Source organism: Diceros bicornis, chromosome 9 (assembly GCF_020826845.1).
Source record: "Diceros bicornis minor isolate mBicDic1 chromosome 9, mDicBic1.mat.cur, whole genome shotgun sequence".
In the NCBI taxonomy this organism is placed as follows: domain Eukaryota; kingdom Metazoa; phylum Chordata; class Mammalia; order Perissodactyla; family Rhinocerotidae; genus Diceros; species Diceros bicornis.
The window spans coordinates 34,989,296-35,016,450 of NC_080748.1; the positions used below are offsets into that span (position 1 = coordinate 34,989,296).

General features: G+C 35.2%; 1 protein-coding gene across 5 annotated transcripts in view; it reads right to left on the reverse strand.

Annotated features, from left to right (window-relative positions):
- The window catches only part of NAA16 (N-alpha-acetyltransferase 16, NatA auxiliary subunit), a 69,323-nt gene that overhangs the window by 19,122 nt on the left and 23,046 nt on the right, over nucleotides 1-27,155 (reverse strand). For 4 of the 5 annotated variants that reach the window (XM_058548251.1, XM_058548249.1, XM_058548248.1 and 1 more), the window contains 5 exons: nucleotides 26,120-26,239; nucleotides 24,768-24,794; nucleotides 23,310-23,405; nucleotides 17,318-17,424; nucleotides 1,210-1,282 (listed from right to left, as the gene is read on the reverse strand). In XM_058548251.1, coding sequence (XP_058404234.1) covers nucleotides 1,210-1,282; nucleotides 17,318-17,424; nucleotides 23,310-23,405; nucleotides 24,768-24,794; nucleotides 26,120-26,239 — 423 coding nt within the window. The remainder of the gene's footprint in view (nucleotides 1-1,209; nucleotides 1,283-17,317; nucleotides 17,425-23,309; nucleotides 23,406-24,767; nucleotides 24,795-26,119; nucleotides 26,240-27,155) is intronic. The other variant, XM_058548250.1, reaches the window with a different exon arrangement.

A 27,155-nucleotide genomic window follows, 5' to 3' on the forward strand; every position in this document is an offset into this window, starting at 1 on the left:
GCATAGCGGTTAAGTGCGCACTCCACTACTGGTGGCGGGGGTTCGGATCCGGGCGCACACTGACGCATCGCTTGTCCGGCCATGCTGAGGCCGCGTCCCACACACAGCAACTAGAAGGATGTGCAACTATGACATACAACTATCTACTGGAGCTTTGGGGAGAAAAGGGAGGAGGACTGGCAATAGATGTTAGCAACATCTTCCTCAGCAAAAAGGTCTTCCTCAGCAGAAAGAGGAGGACTGGCATGGATGTTAGCTCAGGGCTGATCACAAAAAAAAAAACAAAAAAAGATTAAAGACCTAACAACAATTGTTGTCAGAGACCTAACAATCAAATGTAAAGTGTGGACTTTAGTTGGATCCAGATTCAAATAAAACAATTATACCAAGATATATATTGTTTAAGATAATCAGGGAAATTTGCATGTAGTCTGGGTGTTAAGATATTATGGTATGAGAGCTAATTCTGTGTGAGATAGCATTGTGGTTAGGGCTTCTGTTTAAGTGTTTTAAATAGTTAGAGATGCATACTAAGGTACTGACAGGTGAAACAGCATGTCTGCTTTAAAAATACTCCACAAGGAAAAGCAGACAGAAGATACTTCAAATAAGACTGCCAAAATGTTGATAACACAAGCCGGGTGATGGTGACACAGGCATTCATTATTCTCTTTACTTCTGTGTCTGTTATTTTATTATGAAATTTGTTTCAAACTAACAAAAACAAAAGGGCAATAACATGTAAAAGACACATGAAGAAACCAGACTAAAGTTACCAACTGCATGACTGAAAAAGCATTCTAGCGTGTTTTCTAAATTAAGTGGTTTTGATTTACATATGCCCCTACAAATAGAGAAACAAAACAGGATTTAAAGTAATAAGAGTAGAAAGAGCAGAGAAGCGGAGATTCAGGAAAAATAAGTTTCAATACATAAACTAACTGCATGATCTTGGCCAAGCCACTAAAACTGTCAAGTCTGTTTACTCATGATAAAATAGGGTTAACTCCCACCTCACAAGATTATAGAAAATTTAAATTAAATAAGATTGAAAGTGCTCTTCTCATTTCATTCACTAATTCAAAAACTATTTAGTAAACAGCTATCACGTAGTATGTACATAAGAAACATAAGATAGTTCTACTATAAGTGACTAAAAATGGATTGAAATGAGTAATCAAATTCCAATCCAATCTAATTTAAACTTACCATAAGGGCTAAAAAAGTCACACGTTTTAAGAGAGGCTTCATAATTAGTAACAAGGTCCTGGATTATAGAAATCTGTTGAAGAAACATAGTTTTAAAATTTAAAAATATTTTATGAAGGTATTTATATTTATTATGGATTAAATCAGATTTACAAACAATATACAGCTTATTTCAGAACTATAAATTAACTAAATTACTAGGCTGTCTGCTTTTCCCCCCTCCCTGTGTAGGAGCAAAGTGAGAAAAAACACAGAAAATGTACTGCTCTCTTCATTAACAGTAAAACAGGAACTCGTAATTTCTCATCTCAATAAGTAGTTTCAGGTTTTGAAGGACAAATTATCACTAGTTACTACAAAATCCTTTTTCTGCCATTTTATACACCTGTATAATTTATTAACAGTTAATTTACTTATCTTTTGCTTCCTGCTGTTATATTGTGAAGTTGTAAGCCATTATATATGTATGTTCAGCTTTTCTAAAATGTCACTCATTACAAAAAAGTCAAGTGAAATGATCCAAATTATACAGTGAGTTGATGGAAGAAGAGGTTAAGTAAACTCCTAACTAGACGTTTAAACTACCTTTGTTTTGAGTGATCATTTTGACAGAATTTGCATTTCAATGCTCAATCAGGTGGGACTGAAATATTACAAACTACACAGTAAATGTGCTATGCCCTGAGAGTGCCAACAGTGACATGAATTAGAAGTGGCAGGAGGAAAAAAAAGCGCTTATGTGTACAGTTGGCTTTAAATGCCTATTGATGTTAACTGTTCAGAATGAGTTGGAAAATATAATCATCTTATTTGTGAACTTCAAAAAAAACAAAGGTCAAAAGTGAAGGAATATTTTCATATTAATAATTTAGAAAGTTTTGTAGTTTTAAAAAATGGTCCTAGGGCCGGCCCAGTGGTGTAGCGGTTAAGTGCGCGCCCTCTGCTGCGGCGGCCTGGGGTTTGGATCCTGGGCGCGCACCAACGCACTGCTTGTCAAGCCATGCTGTGGTGGCGTCCCATAGAAAGTCGAGGAAGATGGGCAGGGATGTTAGCCCAGGGCCAGTCTTCCTCAGCAAAAAAAAGAGGAAGATTGGAGACAGATGTCAGCTCAGGGCTAATCTTCCTCACCAAAAAAAAAAAAAAAAAAAAGGTCCTAATGCTACCAATATCACCAGACAAAAAGAACATATAGATAGCGGAACAATAATAATAAGCTAGTAACCGTTGCAAGTGCTTTACATGTTTTATAGTAACAATTATATTAAAAGTCAACCCTATATGGCACTTGCTATGTGCTACGCACTGTTTTAAGTACTTTACTTGTATTAACTCAGACTCAAAACAACCCTCTGAGGTGTGCACTATTATTAAACTCCATTTTACAGGCAAAGGGAAAACAAAAATAAGCTGAAAGTATGCAACGGCGGAGCCAGAATTTAACCCAAGCAACAAGGCTTGAGTTTAGCTTTTAACGACTCTGCTCTATCAGTCTCTGGTCTACGGGACACCAGCACATCTGTTACTCAAGGGCAATTCTCCTTGACTCACAGGGGTACAGTAAGACTAAAGACTAACAGGAAGACAGGAACCTTGCCCCAATCAGTTTTAGTGCACAAAACACCAAGTGGTACACATTAAATCAGCCAGACCATGGAAAATACACTAAGTGCACCCAAACTGAGCAGGGGGAAACTTTACACACACACATCCCCCCACACACACACACACAAACTGGGTGGACAACAGAGAGGGAAAAGTTTGCCAGAGAGGAAAAAAAAAGTAAGAGAAGGCTTAGGAGGGACAAACTTATAACACTCTTATGTGGCATTAAGCAACACACTTTCAAATACACATTTCCAAATTGAGTCCCCAAAGAATCTTAATGAGTTCTTGAAATTTAAAGAAGTTTTGCTGTGTTTGATTTGGGGGTGGGAGTGGAGTGTGTTACAGAGGGACAAACCGGCCAGCCAACGAGCCTCTCTTTAGGAAGTCCTAACTGCCTATGTCTCAGCGTTCTGTATGTATTCTGATCTCTAATATCAAATGCTATATATTAATTGTATCGTTAAAAAACTGTGAACTCCTATTTCAAGTTTGTGAACATTACAACGTCTAAAAACAAGCAAATACAAAATTAACAAAATAGACATTCCATTTATGAATCATTGTTAGTATGTCTACAAAAAAATGAAAAAGGTTTGAAAAGTACAAGCAAAATTTAAAATGACTGATTTGCTTATCACTGTCATCAGCCCTGGTAAAAGGCAGAAAATGAGAATCAGTACTTAATACAATTATAGGTTTTCCTATCCAAATTCACTTATCTATCTACTACTAAAATAAGGTCTGAAACATTGCTTACTATTTTGCGGAAATTGGGACTTTAGACATTTTATTTTCAGAAAAATAATTATACTTTTCTTTCTAGGCCTCTTTACAAACTAATCAAAATTTACTACAGTTTCACTGTCAGTGAAGAGCATACCACGTATTACAAAGTCCTAAACAAATTTTGGTATATATGGCTATGAAAGAAACCACTTCACACATTCCGTGTAATACAAGATGGTATGATTTAACGAGTTTAATTTTGAATCCAAATTAGAACCCCGCTCCACAAAGTCACAGGGTATAGGGTCCATAAAGCCACTGACAATCCCACTGACACCAGTCAAAAAACAAAAAAAGACCAAATTAAAACACTTTTCAAGCCTACATGGTATCTTTGTGATACGATGTTATGTTATATGGCATAATTTTCTGGGATAGAAAGGCAATAGGAAATAGGTGGGACCATACGTTAACAATGAGGAAAAATACGTAACATACAAAAAGAGAGAACACAAAAAGAATTTGCACACAGTATGACTTCACTAAAACACGTATGTATAAAGACATAGTCAACAAAAATACAACCAAATGGATTAGGGTAGTAGGATATGGGTACATTCTTTTGAAAAACAATAATGCCGTATTGTTTCAATAAGACTTTTAAAACAAAGACTGTTTAAAAACAATGTTTCTTAAAATGTGAATAGACCTACAACTAGTAAGGAGATTGAATCAACAATCAAAAATTTACCAACAAAGAAAAGCCCTGGACCCAGGGGCTTCACTGGTGAATTCTACCCAACACGTAAAGAACTAATACCAAACTTTCCCAAAAACTGAAGAGAAGGGAAAACTTCCAAATTCATTTTATGAAGCCACCATTACTCTGATTCCAAAGCCAGATAAAGACATCATAAGAAAACTACTAATCAATATCCCTGATGAATATGGATGCAAAAATCCTCAACAAAATACAAGAAAACAGAATTCAGCAGGACATTAAAAGGATTATACGTCATGACCAAGGGAGATTTATTCTGGAATGCAAAGATAGTTCAACATATAAAAATCAGGGGCCAGCCCCGTGGCGTAGCAGTTAAGTGCCTGCCCTGCACTGCTGGCGGCCCGGGGTTCAAATCCCGGGCACACACTGATGCACCGCTTGCAGGTCATGCTGTGGCGGCGTCCCACATAAAGTGGAGGAAGATGGGCATGAATGTTAGCCCAGGACCACTCTTCCTCAGCAAAAAGAGGAGGATTGGCAGATGTTAGCTCAGGGCCGATCTTCCTCACACACAAAAAAAGAAAAAAATCAATGCAGGGTGCTGGCCCCATGGCATAGTGGTTAAGTGTGTGTGCTCCGCTGCTGGCGGCCTGGGTTTGGATCCCAGGTGCGCACCAACGCACCGTTTGTCACGCCATGCTGTGGCAGCGTCCCACATAAAGTGAAGGAAGATGGGCACGGATGTTAGCTCAGGGCCAGTCTGCCTCAGCAAAAAGAGGAGGATTGGCATGGATGTTAGCTCAGGGCTGATCTTCTTCACCAAAAAAAAAAAAAAAAATCAATGTAATATGCCACAGCAACAAAATGAAGGAAAAAAAACACATGATCATCTCAATTGATGCAGAAAAAGCATTTGACAAAATTCAACACCCTTTCACAGTAAAAACACTCAACAAACTAGGAATAGAAGGATACTACCTCAATATATCGAATGAACGCCATATACGAAAAACCCACAGTGAATATCACACTCAATGGTGAAAGACTAAAAGCATTTCCACTAAGATCAAGAACAAGGCAAGGACGTCCGCTTTCCACACTTGTATTCAACACAGTTCTGGAAGTTCTAGCCAAAGCAATTAGGCAAGAAAAAGAAATAAAAGGCATCCAAACTGGAAAGGAAGAAGTAAAAATATCTGTTTGCAGATGATGTGATCTTACTTGTAGAAAATCCTAATGATATCACATAAAAAAAAAACCTTTTAGAACTAAGAAATGAATTTGGCAAAGCAGCAGGATACAAACGTCAATACACAAAAATCAGTTGCATTTCTATCAAAAATCAGTTGTATTTCTATACACAAACAATGAACAATCTGAAAAAGAAATTACAAAAAAAAATTCCATTCACAATAGCATCAAAAAGAATAAAATATTTAGGAATTAACTTAACCAAGGAAGTGAAAGACTTGTACAACAAAAACTACAAAATGTTGCTGAAAGAAATTTAAAAAGACATAAATAAATGGAAACACATCCCATGTTCACGGATTGGAAGACTTATTATTAAAATGTCAGTACTACCCAAAGATAACTACAGATTCAATGCAATCACTATCAAAATCCCAATAACTTTTTTTGCACAAATAGAAAAACTCATCCTAAAATTCACACGGAATGTCAAGGGACCCAAAACAGCCAAACAATCTTGAAAAAGAAGAAAAAGACCAGAAGACTCACAGACTGATTTCAAAACTCACTACAAAGCTACAGTAATCAAAACAGTGTGGTATTTACATAAAGACTGACATAGAGACTAAAGGAATAAAAGAGCCCAGAAATAAACCCTCCCATATATGGCCAAATGATTTCTGACAAGGGTGAGAATGGGGAAAGTACAGTCTTTTCAACAAATGGTGCTGGGAAAACTAGATATCCACATGCAAAAGAACGAAGCTAGACCCTCACCTAATATCATATACAAAAATTAACTCAAAATGGATCAAGGAACTAAATGTAAGGCCTAAAACAATAAAACACTTAGAAGAAAACATGACAAGAGTTTCATGACACTGGATTTGGCAATGATTTCTTGGATATGACACCAAAGGAACAGGTAACAAAAAAAAAATAGACAAATTGGACTTAATGAAAATTTTTTAATTTCGTGCATCAAAAGACACTACCCACAGAGTAAAAAGGCAACCCACAGAATGGGAGAGAATATTTGCAACTCATATATCCAATAAGGGATTAATATCCAGAAGATATGAGAACTCCTAAAACTCAACAAGGAAAAAAAAACTTGATTCAAAAATGGGCAAAGTACTTGAATACACATTTCTCCAAAAAAGACAGACAGACAGCCAATAAGCATATGAAGATATGAGCAACATCACTAATCATTACAGAAACGCAAATCAAAACTACAATGAGGGCCAGCCCCAGTGGCCTAATGGTCAAGTTCAGCACACTCCAATTCGGTGGCCCAGGTTTGGTTACCGGGCATGGACCTACACCACTCTGTTAGCAGCCATGCTGCACTGGCAGCCCACATACTAAAAAGCAGAGGAAGACTGGCACAGATGTTAGCTCAGGGTGAATCTTCCTCAGCAAAACATAAATTAATTAATTTAAAAAAATACTACAATGAGATACCACCTCACTCCCAGGAGGATGGCTACTATCAAAAAAACAGAAAACAAGGGCCAGCCCCATGGCCTAGTGGTTAAGTTTGGCGTGCTCTGCTTCAGCGGCCCAAGTTTGGATCCCAGGTGTGGACCTACACCACTTGTTGGTGGCCATGCTGTGGTGGTGACCCACATACAAAATAGAGGAAGACTGGCACAGATGTTAGCTCAGGACAGATCTTCCTCAGCAAAAAAAAAAAAAAAAAAAAAACCAGAAAGCAACAACTGTTGATGAGGATGTAAAGAAATTGGAACCCTTGTGCCCTACTGGTGGGAATGTAAAATGGTACAGCTGTTATGGAAAACAGTATGGCAGTTTCTTAAAAAATTTAAAATAGAATTACCAAATGATCCAGCAATTCCATTTCTGGGTATATACCCACAAGGGTGGAAAGTAGGGTCTCAAAGAGATATTTGTACACCCATGTTCATAGAAGCATTATTCACAATGGCCAAAACGTGGAAGCAACCGAAGTGTCCATCAACAGATGAATGGATAAGCAAAATGTGGTAGATACATACAATCAAATATTTTTCAGCCTTAAAAAGGAAGGAAATTCTCTAATATGCTACAACATGGATGAACTTTGAGGACATTAAGCTAGGTGAAATAAGCCAGTCACAAAAAGAAAAATACTGTATGATTCCACTTACAAGATACTTTGAGCAGTGAAAATCATAAAAACAAAAAGTATAATGGTGGTTGCCAGGGGCTGGGAGGAGGGGAAAATGGGAAGTTATTGTTTAATGGGTATAGAGTCTCAATTCTAAGAGTTCTGGGGATGGACGGTGGTGATGGTTGCACAACAATGTGAATGTATTTAATACCACTGAACTGTACGCTTAAAAATGGTTAAGATAGTGAATTTTATGTTAAGTGTATTTTACCACAATTAAAAAAAAAACAACAGCGGTTCTTAAAGTGTGATCTTCAGACCATTAACATCATCAACACTAGCATTAGCATCACCCGGTAACATGTTAGAGATGTAAATTTTTGGACCAAACCCCAGATTTACAGAACCAGCGATCTGTTTTTAGCAAGCCCTCTAGTTAATTCTGATACACACAGCAGAGTTCAAGAACTGATAAAAATGTTGCAAAAAGACTATTATTATAAAACAAAATTAAACGTCATAGACATTTTTAATCCACCATGACCAATACCACTCCATCAATCTCAATTAGAATATCTGTAAGTTAAAAAAACTTTCCAGGCTTAGAAATTCAGTACTCAAGTTGTTCAATTTATGGAAGCAGATATTTTTTTCATGAACTTACAATGCCATCTACTGGCAGTTGCAAAAACTGCAGCTGGAGCAGGTTTTTAATAAGGGTCTCTGCATCTCTAAGGGTGAAGCATATTTTTAAAGTCAGTTTAATAATAAAAAAAAAGTACAACAAAATATATACTGAAGTTACATGTAATTCTTCATAAAGGCATATAAATACCAGTAATTAAAATAGATCTCCAGCTTTAGAACTTCGAAACAAGATCTTATTGAGGAAAAATCAAGATAATGTAAAGTCCACATGAAATCTCCTAAATAAAAAACCTGCGAAGAACATGGGCCTTCCTGGTTCATTATGCATATTTCTTGAATCTAAAAATTTACATTATAGTCACTAACTCAGTAATTAAGTGAACAATTCAATTTTCCAGATTTGTCTACGAAAGTTAGTCTAAGAGTTTTACTCAGGTATAAGGACCCATTTTACTTCAAGTTTACTTATTTATATCTCAGGACGTATATTCAACTCCTTTCTTGTAAAACTTAATATGTAATGGCTATTCTTCTTGAAAATAATATTTTGCCACTGCCATTTAAAATCAAGAAAGCCAATCTACTTAATTTAGCCATCTAAGATCAGAATAAAAACTTAAAGCCTCAAAAAGGACAGCTTAAATTATACAGCCAAAATTTTATGAAGTGAAAAAATTTCCAAGTTCAACCACCTTATCCTGATTTAAATATTTTCTTCTATAGTTGTATTTGATCAGGATTGAAAAAGCTTTATTTTTGCTAACACAATCTAACCTGGGCAAATTGTGACTACTACAGATAATTTCCTAAATTATGACCCTTGATCAGCTTTTCTTATGAACAAGTTAAAAGAATTCTTTATTAACCTTAAAGACAAAGTCCTACAACACCATATTTGATATACAATTTTTCACTATATAGATATAAACCACATGTTTAAAATATTACTGCGACATGAAAGCCATTGAAACTATCTTTTCATTTTTTTACCCAAATTAGAAAATTAAAGTGCAACAGTTTATCAACAAGGATCAAAACTGGAGTAATTTCCAATAAATAAGGGGGCTGGCCCCATGGCGTAGCGGCTAAGTTCACACGCTCCGCTGCTGGCGGCCTGGGTTCGGATCCCGGGAGCGCACTGACGCATCACTTGTCAGGTCATGCTGTGGCAGCATCCCACATAAAGTGGAGGAAGATCGGCACGGGTGTTAGCTCAGGGCCAGTCTTCCTCGGCAAAAAGAGGAGGACTGGCATGGATGTTAGCTCAGGGCTGATCTTCCTCAAAAAAAAAAGAAAAAAAATTTCCAATAAATATACCATCAGTAGTGACAATTTTGGTTGCAAAGGAGCTAGTTACAGAGGTAAGTTGTCCAAGAACTATGACACTTAATAAATGAAAGTAAGTAATTTCTTACAGGGATGAGATATGAGGAGTGGGGACAGTGGGAGAAGAACCAGATCTTGAACATTTTCTCTGAACCAAGCACTTTACTTGGTTAATTATCATTTAATTGAAACACATATCAACTCTTTAAATATTATTTTCCCCAACTTTATGATTCATAAACAGACTCACGTAGTTGCTCAAGCAAGTAAGTGATGGAGTCAGAATTCCATACCAGGCCTGATTTCAAAGCAGTGCTCTTTACCTTGTACAGTATTTCCCAAAGTGTGGTGCATATGGTGAAACAGAAGATGATTATAGTTAACTCACCAACTTTTAAGTTATATTTTTATTTTATGTATTTTATAAAAAATATACTAGCATAAACCTGTGGTTTTTATGAAAAACAGAAAAGCAATCAAATTCAATGAAAAATCAAATTATAGGTATTCCCCAGCACAACAGCCAAATGATTCAGTACTTCCCACAGAAACATTCCAACGAAGTTCATGATGATTCTTTCTTCAATGAACAAGAGGTCAAGTTTTTTGTAACTGTTTGTGCCTACTGTCACCAGTTTTTAAACGGCACACATAGCTCCATACGTTTTTTAACTAAATGAGAATCTAGGTATACTTCCACAGCATGGGCAGATTTAACACAAGAAAGAAAGGCCCCCTGGGAAACAGCCTACCTTCCTTTCCTGTGAATGGACAGTCATATAATTTTTGTTGAGACATCTGACACTTCATCCAGTCAGAATCTCATCAAGTACTCAATTTCCATGTTGCTTTAAGTTACTCATATTCAGTACCCTGTGCACTGATAGCTAGCTTCAATGGAATCAAATGCACCCGCAACGACCCAGACAAAACTCAACGATGATTCACTATCTTCACTCCACAATCTTATACTCACACAGTAAATGGCTACAGAAGAAAACTAGGAAGTACCATCCATTATACGTGAAAATGGAAGTCCAAAATTAATTTGCACCTCTTCTTAGAGTCATTTTGGTTTCTTTTACAACACACACACACAAATGTATAAGCTGTAGCCTTGACAGTTGAACTAAAATTAAATAAAAACTGATTTTACTAATTATCTTTTTTGTGCAAATACAAATCTTTATCCTTAAAGAAAACCTATTTTTCTCACTCAAATCAGCAAAGTAAAAGATAAAAGTATAGAACGCAAAGAACATGTTAGAAAAAAGACACTGAAATAAGATGAGCAAACTAAACCTAAAACAAGCAGAAGTAAGAACATAATAAAAATTAGAGCGGAAATTAACAAAATAGAGAGAAGGGGAAAATAATCAGCAAACCTAAAATTTGGTTCTCTGAAAAGATCAACAAAATGAGCAAATATTTAGTTAGATTGACCAAGAAAAAAAGAAGACTCAAATTGTTAAAATTAAAAATGAAAGAGAAGGGCCGGCCCCGTGGCTTAGCGGTTAAGTGCACGTGCTCCGCTGCTGGCGGCCCGGATTCGGATCCCAGGCGCGCACCAACGCCCCGCTTCTCGGGTCATGCTGAGGCCGCGTCCCAGATACGGCAACCAGAAGGATGTGCAACTATGACATACAACTATCCACTGGGGCTTTGGGGGAAAAAACAAAGGAGGAGGATTGGCAACAGATGTTAGCTCAGAGCCGGTCTTCCTCAGCAAAAAGAGGAGAATTAGCATGGATATTAGCTCAAGGCTGATCTTCCTCACAAAAAAAAAAAAAAAAAAAATGAAAGAGAAGACATTACTACTGACTACAGAAATAAAATAATTATAAAGGAATATGATGGACAATTGTTTGCCAATAACGGATAACAGATGAAATGGACAAATTTCTAGAGACACAAATTTCAGAAACCAAGTCAAGAAGAAATAGAAAATAAGAGTAAACCAATAACAAGTAATGAGTTTGAATAGGTAATCAAAAACTACCCACAAAGTCCAGGCCCAGATGGCTTCGACTGGTAAATTCTACCAAACATTTAATATTAATGCCAATTCTTCACCAACTTTTCAGAAAAAAACAGAAGAGGACGCAACACTTTATAGCATAATAATAACAGCCAACTGATTATAAGGCTATTATTACCCTGATACCAAAACCAGACCATCACAAGAAAACTACAGACGAGTCTCTCTTAGGAACAGAGATGCAAAAATTCTCAATAAAATACTAGCAAATTGAACCCAGCAACATATAAAAAGAATTATGCACCATGACCAAGTGGGTTTTATCACAGTAATACAAGCTTGGGTTAACATCTGAAAATCAACTAATGTAACATAGGAAGTCAATAGAATAAAAACCAAAACCACATGATCATCTCATTAGACACAGAAAAAGCAGTTTACAAAATTCAACACCCTTCCACAATAAAAACACTCAACAAACTAGGAACAGAAGGGAACTTCTTCAACATTATAAAACGAATATACGAAAAATCCATAGTTAACATTAATGGAGAAAGACTAGATGCTTTCCTCCTAAGATCAAGAACAAGACAAAGATGCCACTCTCATCACTTCCCTTCAACACTGTACTGGACGTTCTGGCCAGGACAATCAGTCAAGAAAATGAAAATAAAAGAATACAAAATGGAAAGGAAGAAACAAAACTTTCTATTTGCAGATGACATGATCTTACACATAGAAAATCCTAAGGAATCCATTATACCAACTACAACAACTAATAGACGAGTTCTGACGAGTTCAGCAAGGTTGCAGAATACAAGATCAATATACAAAAATCAACTGTATTTTATATACTAGCAGTGAACAATCTGAAAATGAAATTAAGAAAATAATTCTATCTAGAACACCACAAAAAAAGAATAAAATACTTAGGAATAAATTTAACAAAAGACGTACATTATGTCTTTGGAAAAGACGTACACTGAAAACTCCAAAAAAAAAAAATTAAAGAAGATCTAAATAAATGGAAAGACATCCACTGTTCACAGATTGAAAGATTTAATATTGTTAAGACGGGAATATGTCCCAAAGTGATCTACAGACTCAATGCAATCCCTATAAAATCCCAGCTGGCTTCTTTGTAAAAACCAAAAAGCTGATCCTAAAATTCAAATGGAAATAAAAGGAATCCTGAATGGCCAAAAGAATCTTGGAAAAGAACAAACTAGGAAGATTCACACTTCCTAATTTCAAAACTTACCCCAAAACTACAGTAATCAAGACAGTGTGGTACCAGCATAACAACAGACGCACAGATCATTGGAATAGAATTGAGAGTCCAGAAATGAACTCTCACATTTGTGGTCAATTTATTTTCAACAAGGCTGCCAAGACCTTTCAACGGAGAAAGAACAGTCTCTTCAACAAATAGTGCTGGGAAACTGGACAGTCACATGCAAAAGAATGAAGCTGGACTCCTACCTCACAACACATACAAAAATGCACTCAAAATGGATCGAAGACCTCAATGTAAGAACTAAAAGTATAAAACTCTCAGAAGTAAATATGTGTAAATCTTCATGACCTTGGATTCAGCAACAGTTTCTTAGATACAAAAGCACAAAAAACCAAAGTGAACGAAGATAAACTGGACTTAATCAAAATTAAAAACTTTTGTGCATCAAAGGATACTTTCAAGAAAGTCAAAATACAACCCACAGAATGGTACAAAACATTTTCAAATTATATATCTGATAAGGAACTCGTATCTAGAATATAAAAAGAACTCTTACAATTCAATAATAGACAAATAACACAATTAAAAATTGGGCAAAGAATCTGAATTGACATTTCTCCAAAGAAGATATACAAATGGCCAATAAGCACAGGAAAAGATGCTCAACATCATCAGTCATCAGCGAAATGCAAACCAAAACCACAAAGAGATACCACTTCATATCCATTAGCATGGCTATAATCAAATATCACGTAATAATCAGTGGATTGTTGGTGAGGAGGTGCAGAAATCAGAATCCTCATACACTGCTTGTGGGAATATAAAATGACAGAGGCACTTTGGAAAACAGTCTGGTACGTTTTTAGAAGTTTAAACATAAAGTTACCATTTGACCTAGCAATTCCAATCCTGGGCACATACAAGCCAAAGAAATGAAAACATGTACATGCAAAAACTTGTACACAAATGTTCATAGCACCATTATTCATGATAACCAAAAGGTAGGAACAACCAAAATGTTCATCAACTGATAGATAAAATGTGGTATAGCCATAAAATGGGATGCTACTTGGCCATAAAAGGGAGTGAAATACTCATTCATGCTACCACATGGATGAAAATATTATGCTAAGTAAAAGAAGTTAGAGAGAAAAAGGCCACATATTGTATGATTCTGTTTGTATGAAATGTCCAGAATAGGCAAATCCATAGAGAGAAAGTACATGAGTAGTTGCCTAATGCTGGGGGGATGGGCTTCTTTTTGGGGTGATGAAAAGTTTCTAAAATTACACTGTGGTGACGGTTGCAAAACTCTGAATATACTAAAAATCACTCAACTGTACAGTTCAAACAGTTAAATTTTATGGTATGTCTCAATAAAAGTTAACAACAACAAATACTGAGGGGAAGCTACTGGCATCTAGTTGGTAGAGGCCAGGGACACTACTAAATATCCTATAATGCACAGGTCAGCCCCCCTATAACAAAGAATTATCTAGCCCAATATGTCAATAATGGAACTCTTTGCTGTGGGGGGCTGTCCTGTGCATTGAAGAATGTTTAGCAACACCCCAGCCTGTACTCATTAGATGCCAGTAGCATACCCCCACAATGGTGACAATCAAAAATGTCTCCAGACAGGACAAAATGTCCCCCGGGGGACAAAATCCCCTCTCCCATCCCACTTTGAGAAGCACTGCTCTAGGAAAAGAGGACATTCCACAGTGTTTCTAAAACAGTAGACGAACTTCCACAATAAAAATAAAGATCAACAAATCTGGTTACATTAAATTTTTAACCTCTTTACGTTAAAAATTAATGTCCATAGAAAAGCAAACACAAGAAGGGAAAATATTTAACAGAACCTAATGCTGGTGAGAGTCCAGTGAACCTTTCACACACATTGTTAGTGGCAAAACAAATTGGTGTTTACAATCTTATAGAAACCAATGTATCAGTGTTTATCAAACAAACACAAAACATTCACACCTTTTACCAATTTATTCTGAGAATTTACGAAAAGGAAATAATCCTAAGTAAAGCTATGTGTATAAAGACACATATTTTTCTAACAGTGAAAACTTGAAGAACAAAAGTTCAACAATGGAGGTATGATTTTATAAAAGACTGCAGTCATTACAAAGGAAGATAATGAAGACTATACAATAACACAATAAAGTTATGAAATTGCTGGGGGAAAACGAAAAACAAAACTTTAAGATCAAAATTACTACAGCTACATATATACACCACAAATTCACAAGGCAAAAAATCTTGAATTACAAGAAAAATGCTTCTTAAATAGTACATTCACAATTTGAAATGCTGGAGACATTTTTAAAATACTTCTTTACAATTGTACTATGTCCTGAGCTGACTTCAAAAGATTACTTTATTTTCATGCTACCTGACATGAATTATTCTTCAAGATTTGTAAGGTTACCAAACCATAATCGTTTATCAGACTTAATCTCTTTGAAATCCTTCCTTGTGAGTTAAAATGCAGCCCTTAGCTAAAAAGCAGGACGCACTGCTGGTTAGAAATATGCAAATTTTAAAATGAGCTTATGCAGAGCCGGTCTTCCTCAGCAAAAAGAGGAGGATTAGCACGGATGTTAGCTCAGGGCTGATCTTCCTCACAAAAAAAAATAAAAATAAAACAAAAAAATAAATAAAATGAGCTTATGAGCAATCACACATATATGTGGCCAAAATTATTTGAGAGACATCCCATACTTGTAAATTTTTTCTTACTATACTAAGTCCTGGTAACTTGAACTCAATTTCCTGCAGTTTAATTCAATTCTCAAAAACACTTGGTAAACATTCCTGTTGCATGCTTAACACTAAAGAGATGTCAAAGATTCCTATATAAATTGATGCATTCTCAGTGCCTTCTTTAAAAATGCAATTTCCATGCTTTATAAAATACCAACAGATGCTTAACACCTTTATGATGATAATTTTGGATCAATATTGGAGGGTTTTGAAAAGGTCTATGCCCCTTGTGAAAACTGAGACACCCAGAGAAAGCCTAAGAGAACAAATTTTTTAACAACCACTGCATTCGGTTGTTGCTGCAAGACAGTGTTACAAAAGCAGTAGTCTAATTCACATACGTAAGTTCTTTCAGACATTTCATCTCACCTTTCTTCTCTGTCACCCTTGCCAAAAAGAGTAAGAGAGGAATTTCGGCAAACGTTAATTTAAATAACGTACAGAAATTACTGGTAGGCACTGCCATGTGTTTTCACATGAATCAATCGCTATTTTTCAAAAAATCGATAGCACTGCCATTACAGTCAAATAAGCACACTACAACATCAAAGAATTGTAAGATTTTTTTAAATGTAAATGACACTTTTTACTAATCAAGTACTAGATATTATTAGTTGTCCCTTTATAGTTTATGAAACCTGCTGCCACAGGGAAGAAAGTGCCCATCAGTTATACCTATCATTGACTTTGTTTTCAATATTTTATTATTTACAATCATTGCTAATTTACAAATAATTATGGGTCAAACCTAAATAAATACAAAGTAATACAGGTTGAACTAAAAATATTTTGGCATTTCTAATAAAATCTTTTCCTTATCAACTAGTAACTTTCAAAAACTCCGACTACAGGGGCCAGCCCAGTGATGCAGCAGTTAAGTTCGTGCTCTCCACTTTGGCAGCCCAGGGTTTGCAGGTTCAGATCCCGTGCAGGGACCTATGTGCTGCTTATCAAGCCATGCTGTGGTGGCATCCCATATAAAGTAGAGGAAGGTGGGCACAGATGTTAGCCCAGGGCTAATCTTCCTCAGCAAAAAAGAAGAGGATTGGCAACAGATGTTAGCTCAGGGCTAATCTTCCTCAAAAAAAAAAAAAAAGGAGGAAAGAAAAAGACTCTGACTACAGTAAAGAATACAAGATTTTAGGCATTAATAAATAAAAAGTTATGCTTAGAAATATTTTGTTTTCTATTAACTTTTAATTCTCTAATTATCTTTCTAATTGAAGAGCAAGTGCCTATTTTCTAATTTTTAAAAGCAGAAAAGTACTATGCTCTTTAAGAACTAGCTAAAACTATATTTATTAAAATATAGCCTATTTGTTAAAAATAATAGTACCAAATGACATTTTACTGTTGCACTAACTCAACTGTCTATGTTCTAACTTTAAAAGCACGCACAACAAATTTAAAAAACCACTATCATACTATAAAATAATAGATAATTAATCATGAAATAGTTAAATATAGATCTCTGGTGACAATATGTCAAATTTAAAATCTCACTAGAAAAGTATACCCATTAAAAACAACAACCTTTTTCATCTTAGTGCTTTTATAAAGCCTTCACACTCTTGTAAATTTCACAGATTGACATTTCCTTTGACAGTACTTATACCATATGCATATAATTTCAGTTCATCTATTATTAGACTAAGGCGAATAACATTAGTAGAATAGAGAAAATGATCAAATCATAGCATATTTACATGGAAATCTTTCTATAATAATTAAGCTAGTAAAAAAAGACCATAGCAAAACAGAATAAAGACCAAATTTTACCTTTTCTGTATTGTAATATAAAGATTTCAAAGTAGTAAACAAGGGTGGACAGCCTTTACTGAAGTTAACCCTCAGGAACTTATCCATTAGTTCTCTAAATTTTTCACCTAGAAACAAAAGTATACTTTGTTATACTTAGACTGAAGCAACCAGTTCTCAAAATGATTCTACAAATAAAAATAAAACACCCTCAAAAACAATTATCCCCCTCTCCAAATTTTAAACACAAAAAGTCAGCATTATTTCTTGTTTGTTACCACCAAAGAGCTTAACACCCAATATCTCAGTTGGCAACTATATTTTCCCCTAGATCTAGGTTCAAAATATCTTCAAGGAACCCTTCAAAAGATAGGTAAACAAAATGATTGCACAGGTTTGAGTAAAAGTAACCTACTATTCATTCTGAATATACCCCACAACAAGTATCTGTCCTGATCTCACTGACCAGCACAGACTCAGTCCTACTGTCTGCAGACAACTCATGAAGCACTCTGTAGACTCTAAAAAGATTCTACTGTAACCAGCGCTATATTCAAGTATCAGCAAAGATATCTTTTTAAACACTAAAGCAGTATTTACAAATGTTTTCCGAATCAACTAGTGATTTACTTCAACATTCATTCATTCCACAATTATCTATCAAGCACCTACTACGTGCCAGGCACTGTTCCAGGTATTGGGGAGATAGTAGTGAGTAAAACAAAAAAATTTTTTTTAACCCTGCCCTCATGGAACCCAACATTCTAGTGAGTGAGCTGGACAGTAGGTAAACACGTTAGACACTAGACTGAGCCCTGGGGTATTCCAACGTTAGAATTAAAATAAATACCTTATTTACAACATCAAGTAAATAATTCTATTATTGTTACATCTTTACCATAAAATTGTGGTGTCATTTTTTGAAAGCAGAAGAAAATTGAAAAAATTTTCATTTTAAATACAAAGGCTCTGGCTCAGACAAATGACCTTTTTGACAATAAGGGTTAATACATAAGGACATGGATTTGCCCACTCATTAAAAAAAACAAAAGGGATATATATGTCATGAATGGTTTAACTTAAAGTAAGACTACTGAAATGATCTCTTAAGGTTTCTTTACGAATCACAACACTTCACAAAAAAACCAACAACCCACAGTGTTTATTTACAACAAAAATTTATTTTTGTTGTAACTGACCATGTTGAATAAAACATGCATACGCAATATAATTAGATGTCATAAAAATTTGAAAGAGAAATTTAAATTTTATTGACTAGAAAATTTATAAAATACAAAAACAGGTTTAACATTTGTTAACTCAATTTATTATAAAGGCTGTTTTCAGATGATCTCTAATCTTTGTATCGGAGGAAGTGCTGGAAAGATTTGATCTCTGAAACCACGTTTGATTTTTAAGGAAGTAATGATATATATTTAACTCAGTGAAATTTTGTGTTGTCTTGGTATACATCCTATACGATCTTTTGAAAATCACAGTTACTTAGAAGAATGCATAAATCTCCACTTACTTTGTATGTGATCTTGGGCAAATAACTTGTCCACTAAAAACCTCACTTTCTCTACTATAAGATGAGGATACTACCATCAGCCTCCAAAGTACTCTTGTATGGCTCAAACAAGCTGGTAAGTATACAGCAATAAGCAGAGTGTCTGGCATACAGTAACCACTCAATAAATGTCTATCATATAGATATCTGACAGCTATTGTATTTCTATACTTAACATATTTTCCATATTTGCTATCATCTAAGAAAATAGCATTTTATCTTCACGTCAGAGGCTACTTGGAACTCCTCTTCTTGGTCAACTTTCTCAGTCTATTCAGATCATACTGGTAGATTTGACTTAAAAGACAATATACTCAACTCTCAATTATCCACAATATTGAAAGCCTCTCCTCCCATTAAACTGTTATTTAGACTATGCAGCTATGAGAACGAATGGGGAAGCACTTCTGCTGATAGAGCACTGAACTCCAAATACTGAATTCTAATTAAGAAAAACGGAAAACTAGGTGCAATCTATGCTACCACTTTTGTATAGAAGGGGGAGAAAAAAAGAAAACTATGCACAAACTCCCCACACATTTTTTGTATGTGTATGCACAATGCATTTCTGGAAGAACACACCATCTACTGGTAACAATGGCTGTCTCTAGGTAAGTAAACTTGGTGGCCAGGGGACAGAGACAGAAAGAAGATTTTTCATTTAAAAACTCTTTTGTACCCTTTCATATGGAACTGTATAAATGTATTATCTAAACAAGAAGCCTACATTCAGCTACTCAACTGCTCAGTCACACACTATAACCCCAAATCACTATTTACCCATCTCACAATTTTTTCCTTTAGGTATAAGAAAAACTCTTTCACAAAATAAATAATCTCCCTTCTTCCTTAGTTATTTTTAAATAATTCTTTAGTACTCCCACAGTCCTTCCTTTAGGAGGAAAAAAAAAGACCATCAATCATGTGCCAGTTGAGCATCACAGCTTACAAAACAGGTTATCTGACTACACAGATGCTATGCTCATTCTTCTCTAGATGTGTAGCATAGATGCACAGAAAAACTGATATCCCCAAATCCATTGCTAAAATTATGTACATAAACAGCAAGATCAGACTGTATCTGATTCACTGGAAATTTATTCTAAATATTGGAGCATGTCCCCAGTACAAAAAAGAAATGATAATTATGTGACCTGATTGGAGGTGTTAGCTAACACTATGGTGGTAATGATAATGAAATAAACAAACATATGAAATCAATATGTTATACACCTTATAACTGACATATAACCTTGTGTAAGTTTATCTCAATAAAAAATAAAAGTAATCCAATGAAACAAAAATAAAATAATGAAGCAAAATTTGATTAGCATTCTATGTTCAATACACTGGATTATCTCCTTCCCTCTCCCTCCCTCCTTGGCCAGTGAAGACTAACAGAACATGATGAATTGGACTAGTTATTTTGAAAAGTACCTACATCCCTGCATTATTTTCACAGCACTTAATATTTTAGGCTGTTGGAGAATCTCCCCAGGACTTCCTGTGTTCACTACTCTGTAAGTAATAAATCTTTTTATCTAAAAACTGGAAAGCATTTTCCAAAACTTATCTTGCATTCTCAAGTTCCATCACATTTCTTTTTTTTTGTGAGGATGATTAGCCCTGAGCTAACATCTGTTTCCAATCCTCCTCTTTTTGCTGAGAAAGATTGGCTCTGGGCTAACATCTGTGCCCATCTTCCTCTACTTTATATGCGGCACACCTGCCACACCATGGCTTGACAAGGGGTGCATAGGTCCATGCCTGTGATCTGAACCTGCGAACCCCAGGCCACCGAGGCGGAGCGTGTGAATCTAACCACTACGCCACCAGACCAGACCAGCCCCTCCAACACCTTTTTTTTTTTTTTTTTATAATTTTATTTATTTATTTGTCCCCCCAAAGCCCCAGCAGATAGTTGTATGTCATAGTTGCACATCGTTCTAGTTGCTGTATGTGGGACACGGCCTCAGCATGGCCGGAGACGCAGTGCATCGGTGCGCGCCCGGGATCCGAACCCGGGCCACCAGCAGCGGAGCGCGCACACTTAACCGCTAAGCCAGGGGGCCGGCCCCTCCAACACATTTCTTAAAAAAGATCTTAGTGCTTTTGATAATGCCGAGATGCCTTTCTTATTACACATAAAAATATTTCTCGGCAGGCAAAAATACTTCTTGAAGTATTCAACTTTTGCACAGGTACAAGTATTTGCACAATTTTATATATGCTCAACGGAGCTTTGTAAATACATATATGTTGAACCTCACAGTGATGTCGACCTTGAACCCAGGCCATCAGATCCCTCTAAGTGGGACCTATCTTGTAAAAAGATCCTTTTAGCATTTCAAAGACAGAATGCCCCGAGGGTCCAGGAAGATTCCACTTTAACCTAAATCGCACTATCACATCAACAGTTGATTCCAAGCTATCTTTCAGTAAAAATGTAGTTCCTATCATGTACTGAGAGCTTTTAGCAAACTTTAATGACTATGAAAATAAATCTAGGCAGTGTAAATTTGAAGCTCCATGTTCCATAAAGGAATAATAGAACTAAGAAGTCTTGTTTGTAATCTTAGTTAAATGAGTTTTTTCTTTTCCTTAAGAGGCATATGAATGCATCTGAAAGCTCCAAACTAAATCCCCACTCACATTGTGAAACACAAGATACACCCTGAGACAGATTAAAAAAAGGAGAAGTCAGACGCAAAAGGCCACCTATAGTATGATTCCAATTATATGAAATGTCCAAAACAGGCAAATCCATAGGTACAGAAAGTAGATTAGTGGTTGCCTGGTGCGGGGGTGGGGGTCAGGGGGGTGAGGGATTGGGAGTGACGGCTAATGGGTATGTGGTTTCTTTCTGCAGTGATGAAAATTTTCTGAAACCAGATAGTGATGATGGTTGCACAATTCCATGAACATACTAAAACACTGAGTTACACACTTTAAAAAGTGAATTTTATGGTATATGAATTATATTTCAAAAAGCTGTTATTTTTTTAAAAAGGAGATCTAGAAATGAGCCCAAGCATCTTCCATAAAAAACTTTTACTAGGGAAATGCTCTTCCCTGACCATATATCACATCTTGGAAATTCACAATGCATATATTAAAAGTTCTAGGAGGTTCTACAGAAACCTGATTGATTGTGATTAAACCCAAGTTCCCCAAACTCACTGAACTGAAGAACATCTCAGTACACCAGCACCCTCCCCACTAAGCCTATTAATATCCACTTACACTTAACGTTCCCTGGAAGACATTAGCGAAATCTGTTCTCAGTCTTTCACAAAGACAAAACAAACAGAGAAGATCAGAATATTATTATTCATCTTCTGTGGAACCAAAGGCACTAACGGAAAATGAATTTTTTAAATAAATTCGTATCTACTGTCTAATCCCATACATTTCTAAGAGCCTTTTCATATGTTTTTAAAGTCAGTCAACTAAAAAACTTTTAATTTCCATGAATCTTTTGATAAGAAGAAAATTATAACCCAATTATTTAAACAAATATTTTCATTGTAAGGGAGAATTCACTAGAAAATATACTCCCTCCTCACCCCATGCCTAGATTTTTAAGTTATATTAGCTTTCTGGGGTCTGACTTTATCAAAAGACATGCCAGAAGTTCCAATAAGTAATTCACAATCCACAGCACTTTCAACTAACAATAAAGACGACTTTAAGAAAAAAGGCACAATTTTCTATAAAATCATTAAAGATATTAACTATCTAAAGAGCTAATATACTCTTTACCTCCTATACAGCGCAAAAGTGAATGAGGTCAGCTACATGCAACAACTTGGATCAAGGTCATGAATATACTACTGTTCGGTAAAAGCAATTCACAGAATACATATCATAGTACTCCAATTTACATAAAGTACAAGAGCAGGGGTTCTTTTGTTTTTGTTTCTAGGAATAAAAAAATACATAGAGTGCTACAAAAATAATGGCATGATAAAAAGCAAATTTCAGGAAAGTGGTCAACTCTGAGGAGAGAGGGCCTTCAAAGGGAATGGTGATGTTCTCACAGACTGCATTGGGCATAAAGAGCTCACAACTCTTTCCTTGAATTTATGCTCTAAAAAAAGATCTAACGCTACAAAACTTCTACCACTAAATCATAATACCTCACATATAATTTGTCATTAATTCCAGGGAATTATTTTACCTTCTAAATCTGGTGTTTAATTTTTAAAGTCACGAAAGAAAAACAATTTTATATAAATAATTTCTGATACTTAAAACCAACACATACACATACACTGAACACTCTTATTAACATATACATAATAAATTCATAACTGATCACTCTCACCCACAAAACTAGTGTAGATGTAAACTCTATACCACAAACAAGTTTTTAAAATGTGAATGGTGTATGAGTAATTTCAACAAATAATTATTAGTGTTACAAAGATATCCTAATATTACCTGGGACAAGATTCAAAGGTAATCTTCTAGGTGACATTGCTCTGGGGTGCTGCTTACTAATTTCTTCATAAATTTGAAGCCTCTCTTCTAAAGTGCCTATTATCAGTAAATACGTATAAGAATCAAAGCATCAAAACTTTTATCTATGATAAAATGCTAACAAACTTTAAAAATTACGATATAGAAATTGCATTATCAATATTAAAGCTGCTCTCAATTTTGGTAAGAATGACATTAACTTTGTGGTGGTGAAATAATATAATCAGTAAATCACCATTTTAAATCCAATCTCTGGAGAAATTCAAAACTTCTTTCACCAAGACAAATTCTACATCCAACTCAAATCATATACACACAAGACACACAGATACACTGCACTTCTCTTATATTCCTTAGGGCATAACCCATGAAAAAGAAAAATGTTCCTTTATAACATATCTTACATAAACCCTCTACCCCAAGGAAGCCTACATATATCCCCAGAAAAGTCTATAATGCCTACTGATTAGGCTTAAAGAAGCAACAGTTTTAGGATCATAAATGCAAACATTTTATAGTTAAAAAGATGAACTAAACGTCTAAGGTGGCTTTGACACACAAAATCTCCAACGAAACTCCAATATAAAGAACCCCATTAGTACAGATTGTTTCAAGTGGCAATTATTTCTCCCAAATATAATGATATAAAATATACTTCTAACAGAAAGCTGTATCTTCCCTCCCAAGACCAACCTAATTTTATAGTACTAAATAGAGGATCTATATATAAACTACATGACACTCTGCAACAGCAATTTACAGAGTAGGATCTGGGTCTACTTCATTATTCTAAAATAACATCCTGCATAATTTACAAAGAGAGATTACATGTATTATTTTATATAAGTAGAAGACAATTTACAGCAGAATTTTAAGAAAAAGCAAACAAACCTGTTTTAAAACTATAAGGTTTTAAGTGGATTTTGATTCAGGCCACAGAAATATAATCATTTTAAGAATAACCCTTGGTGCTAGAAATCAAGGTATCTCCATAGTAAATGTAGTGTTCAGTATCAAGATTATCAACACCACACTTTAAAAGTAAAGTTTGATTTTGTTTAGACTCCTTCCTTCCCCCAATAATATGTTTTGGAGCTCCAATGTGGTTGGATTTTAAAAACTGGGATATGCGAAAAATAATTTTCACCTTCTGTTAACAATTTGGAGACTTCATGAAATATTAAGGACCCTTATATTAAAATTTACATGAAGGGTATTGCATATTTTTAAAAAAAGCAGTTCTCATATTTATGCCTAATCTTAGAGAAGGACAAACTGTAAGTATAAAAAAAACTTCTCTACCACCCCACATATAACAAGTCTTATAAATGTAGTTCAATTAACATTAAGACATTAAGACAAAACCAAAACCATTTCAACACCCTATTTGAAGTCACAAGTTGGAGCTCCAGAACTTACCATGGGGGAGAAAAGGTCCTAAGGAACCTAAAAAAATAAAGTAATGTAATTAGTTTTGTAATCAATACATTTTATAGTAAGCATGGATCCTGACATTTGGAACATATTACATTCATTTTACTAAAACATTTAAAAAATCTCTATTATTAACTACACGTCAGTAATTGGTAGTTTAAAGAAAAATCATAGTTATCTCACATTTTCAACAATCAGACATATGACTTGTGTCCTATTTTTTTAAAAAAAAAGATTACTGATCTAATATTTTAATTATCATTTTCTTAAAAATATTTAAGAAAAAAATTTAATAATTTGTGACATTAAATTTTAAATACAAACAGAAAACCTAGATTAATTTATAATAGTGATTAGGATACAACAAATAAATTTTTCTCATAGCTCATACTATTATTAAATGAATATGGATAGCTACCTATTTACCATACTTTTTAACTTTAAAAATTCTGCTGTTTCAATACCATTCAGTCATAGTTTCATAATTATTTCAGCCATATATTTATCCATGAGTAAATATAATTTTAGGAATATCAGCTGCTCCTAATAATATTTAATTATGAAAATACTAGGAAAAATCTGGAATAATACTCTAGATTTCTGAAAAGGGTCAAGATTACCTAATTTCAAAAGAAGATGTATAACATTTTGCTCTACATAAAATTAGCCTAGTTTGAAATTAAGAGAATAATTTTTATGCTGATACTATATACTACATACCCTCAGCAAAATGTCTTTCTTATGTTTAGAGGTGGAGGGCAACAGACTTCTAATTTTTAAAAAATATTAAATAATTATGGGGGCCGGCCCGGTGGCGCAAGCGGTTAAGTGCGCGCGCTCCGCTGCGGCGGCCCGGGTTTCGCTGGTTCGGATCCCGGGCGCGCACCGACGCACTGCTTGGCAAGCCATGCTGTGGCGGCGTCCCATATAAAGTGGAGGAAGATGGGCACAGATGTTAGCCCAGGGTCGTCTTCCTCAGCAAAAAAAGAGGAGGATTGGCGGATGTTAGCACAGGGCTGATCTCCTCACGAAAAAAAAAAAAAAATAATTATGATGTCTCCCAGAAAGGGAATGCTCATTTTCTTCCCCATCTCTCTAGTTAGTCTAAATTGGTAACATTTTAACAGGTCAAGGAACTTAAAATTACCTGTAAGTATTTATCACTTAAGTATAAATATCTGAATTCATTTTCACTCTCATGTTTAACCTGTATATTTCCTAAATGGAAAAATGAATGCTAATGCTGAAAATATTTACCCTCAAGTATTATTACAAATTTACATTTTATTATACTTCAAACACTAGTTAAGAGAAGGTAGAGGAGAAAAATTACATACTAAGTTGTAGAGCTTTTTCCAAGCCTTCATAATAACACCAATTTTCTGCATTCCGATCAATTAAGTTTTTGAATACTTCACTGGCTTCTTTTAATCTTCCCAATTTCAACAGCATTTCCCCTAAAATTAAGTTTAAAGTCAAATTCATTTTACTTAAACATTAAATATCTTCCTGATCCCAGAGATTTCACTAAGCATTATTAGTATAATAGATGTTTATAAAGACAGAATTGCATGTTCTTCCCTTTGGAGCACAGTTTATATAACTAAACATAGATTAATTCACAGCTTGCCTTCAGAAATGAACTTTCATTAACACATTCTACTTACTTACATTCATTTTTGGCTCCCTCTCACACGCCAAATACACATATAGGATATTAATTTGTTAGTAAAAATCTTTGCATTATACACATTTTTATATACCCTTTAAGATCAAGACATCCTATAGAGATTGGTAAATAATTCTAAAGAAATATCCCTACCTTCCTACTGCAAGATTTGAATGTACTTTTCCTGATCAATTCATATATTAAACAAGTCTCCACTCAATTCTCTTAGTTTCCTTTCCAAGTTACTAAAATTGGAGAAATTTAACTCAGCAAAACAGTAACACTAACCACCACTCCACAGCAAAAACTACACAAACCATGTTCACACGTGGGTCACTTTAAGATTCAGTTCCTTCTACTAAGCCATATAAACTGAAATTGGATATGGGAAATAAAAATCTAAACTTCTCAGATATAATGGAAAGCATACCTAATCCAAGATAAGAGATTCTCAAAAAAAAACATATCTCGGGCCGGCCCCGTGGCTTAGTGGTTAAGTGCGTGCGCTCCGATGCAGGCGGCCCGGGTTCGGATCCCGGGCACACACAGACGCACTGCTTCTCCGGCCATGCTGAGGCCGCGTCCCACATACAGCAGCTAGAAAAATGTGCAACTATGACATACAACTATCTGCTGGGGCTTTGGGGGAAAAATAAATAAAATTAAAAAAAAAAAAAAAAAAAAAAACATCTCTCAACTTTCTA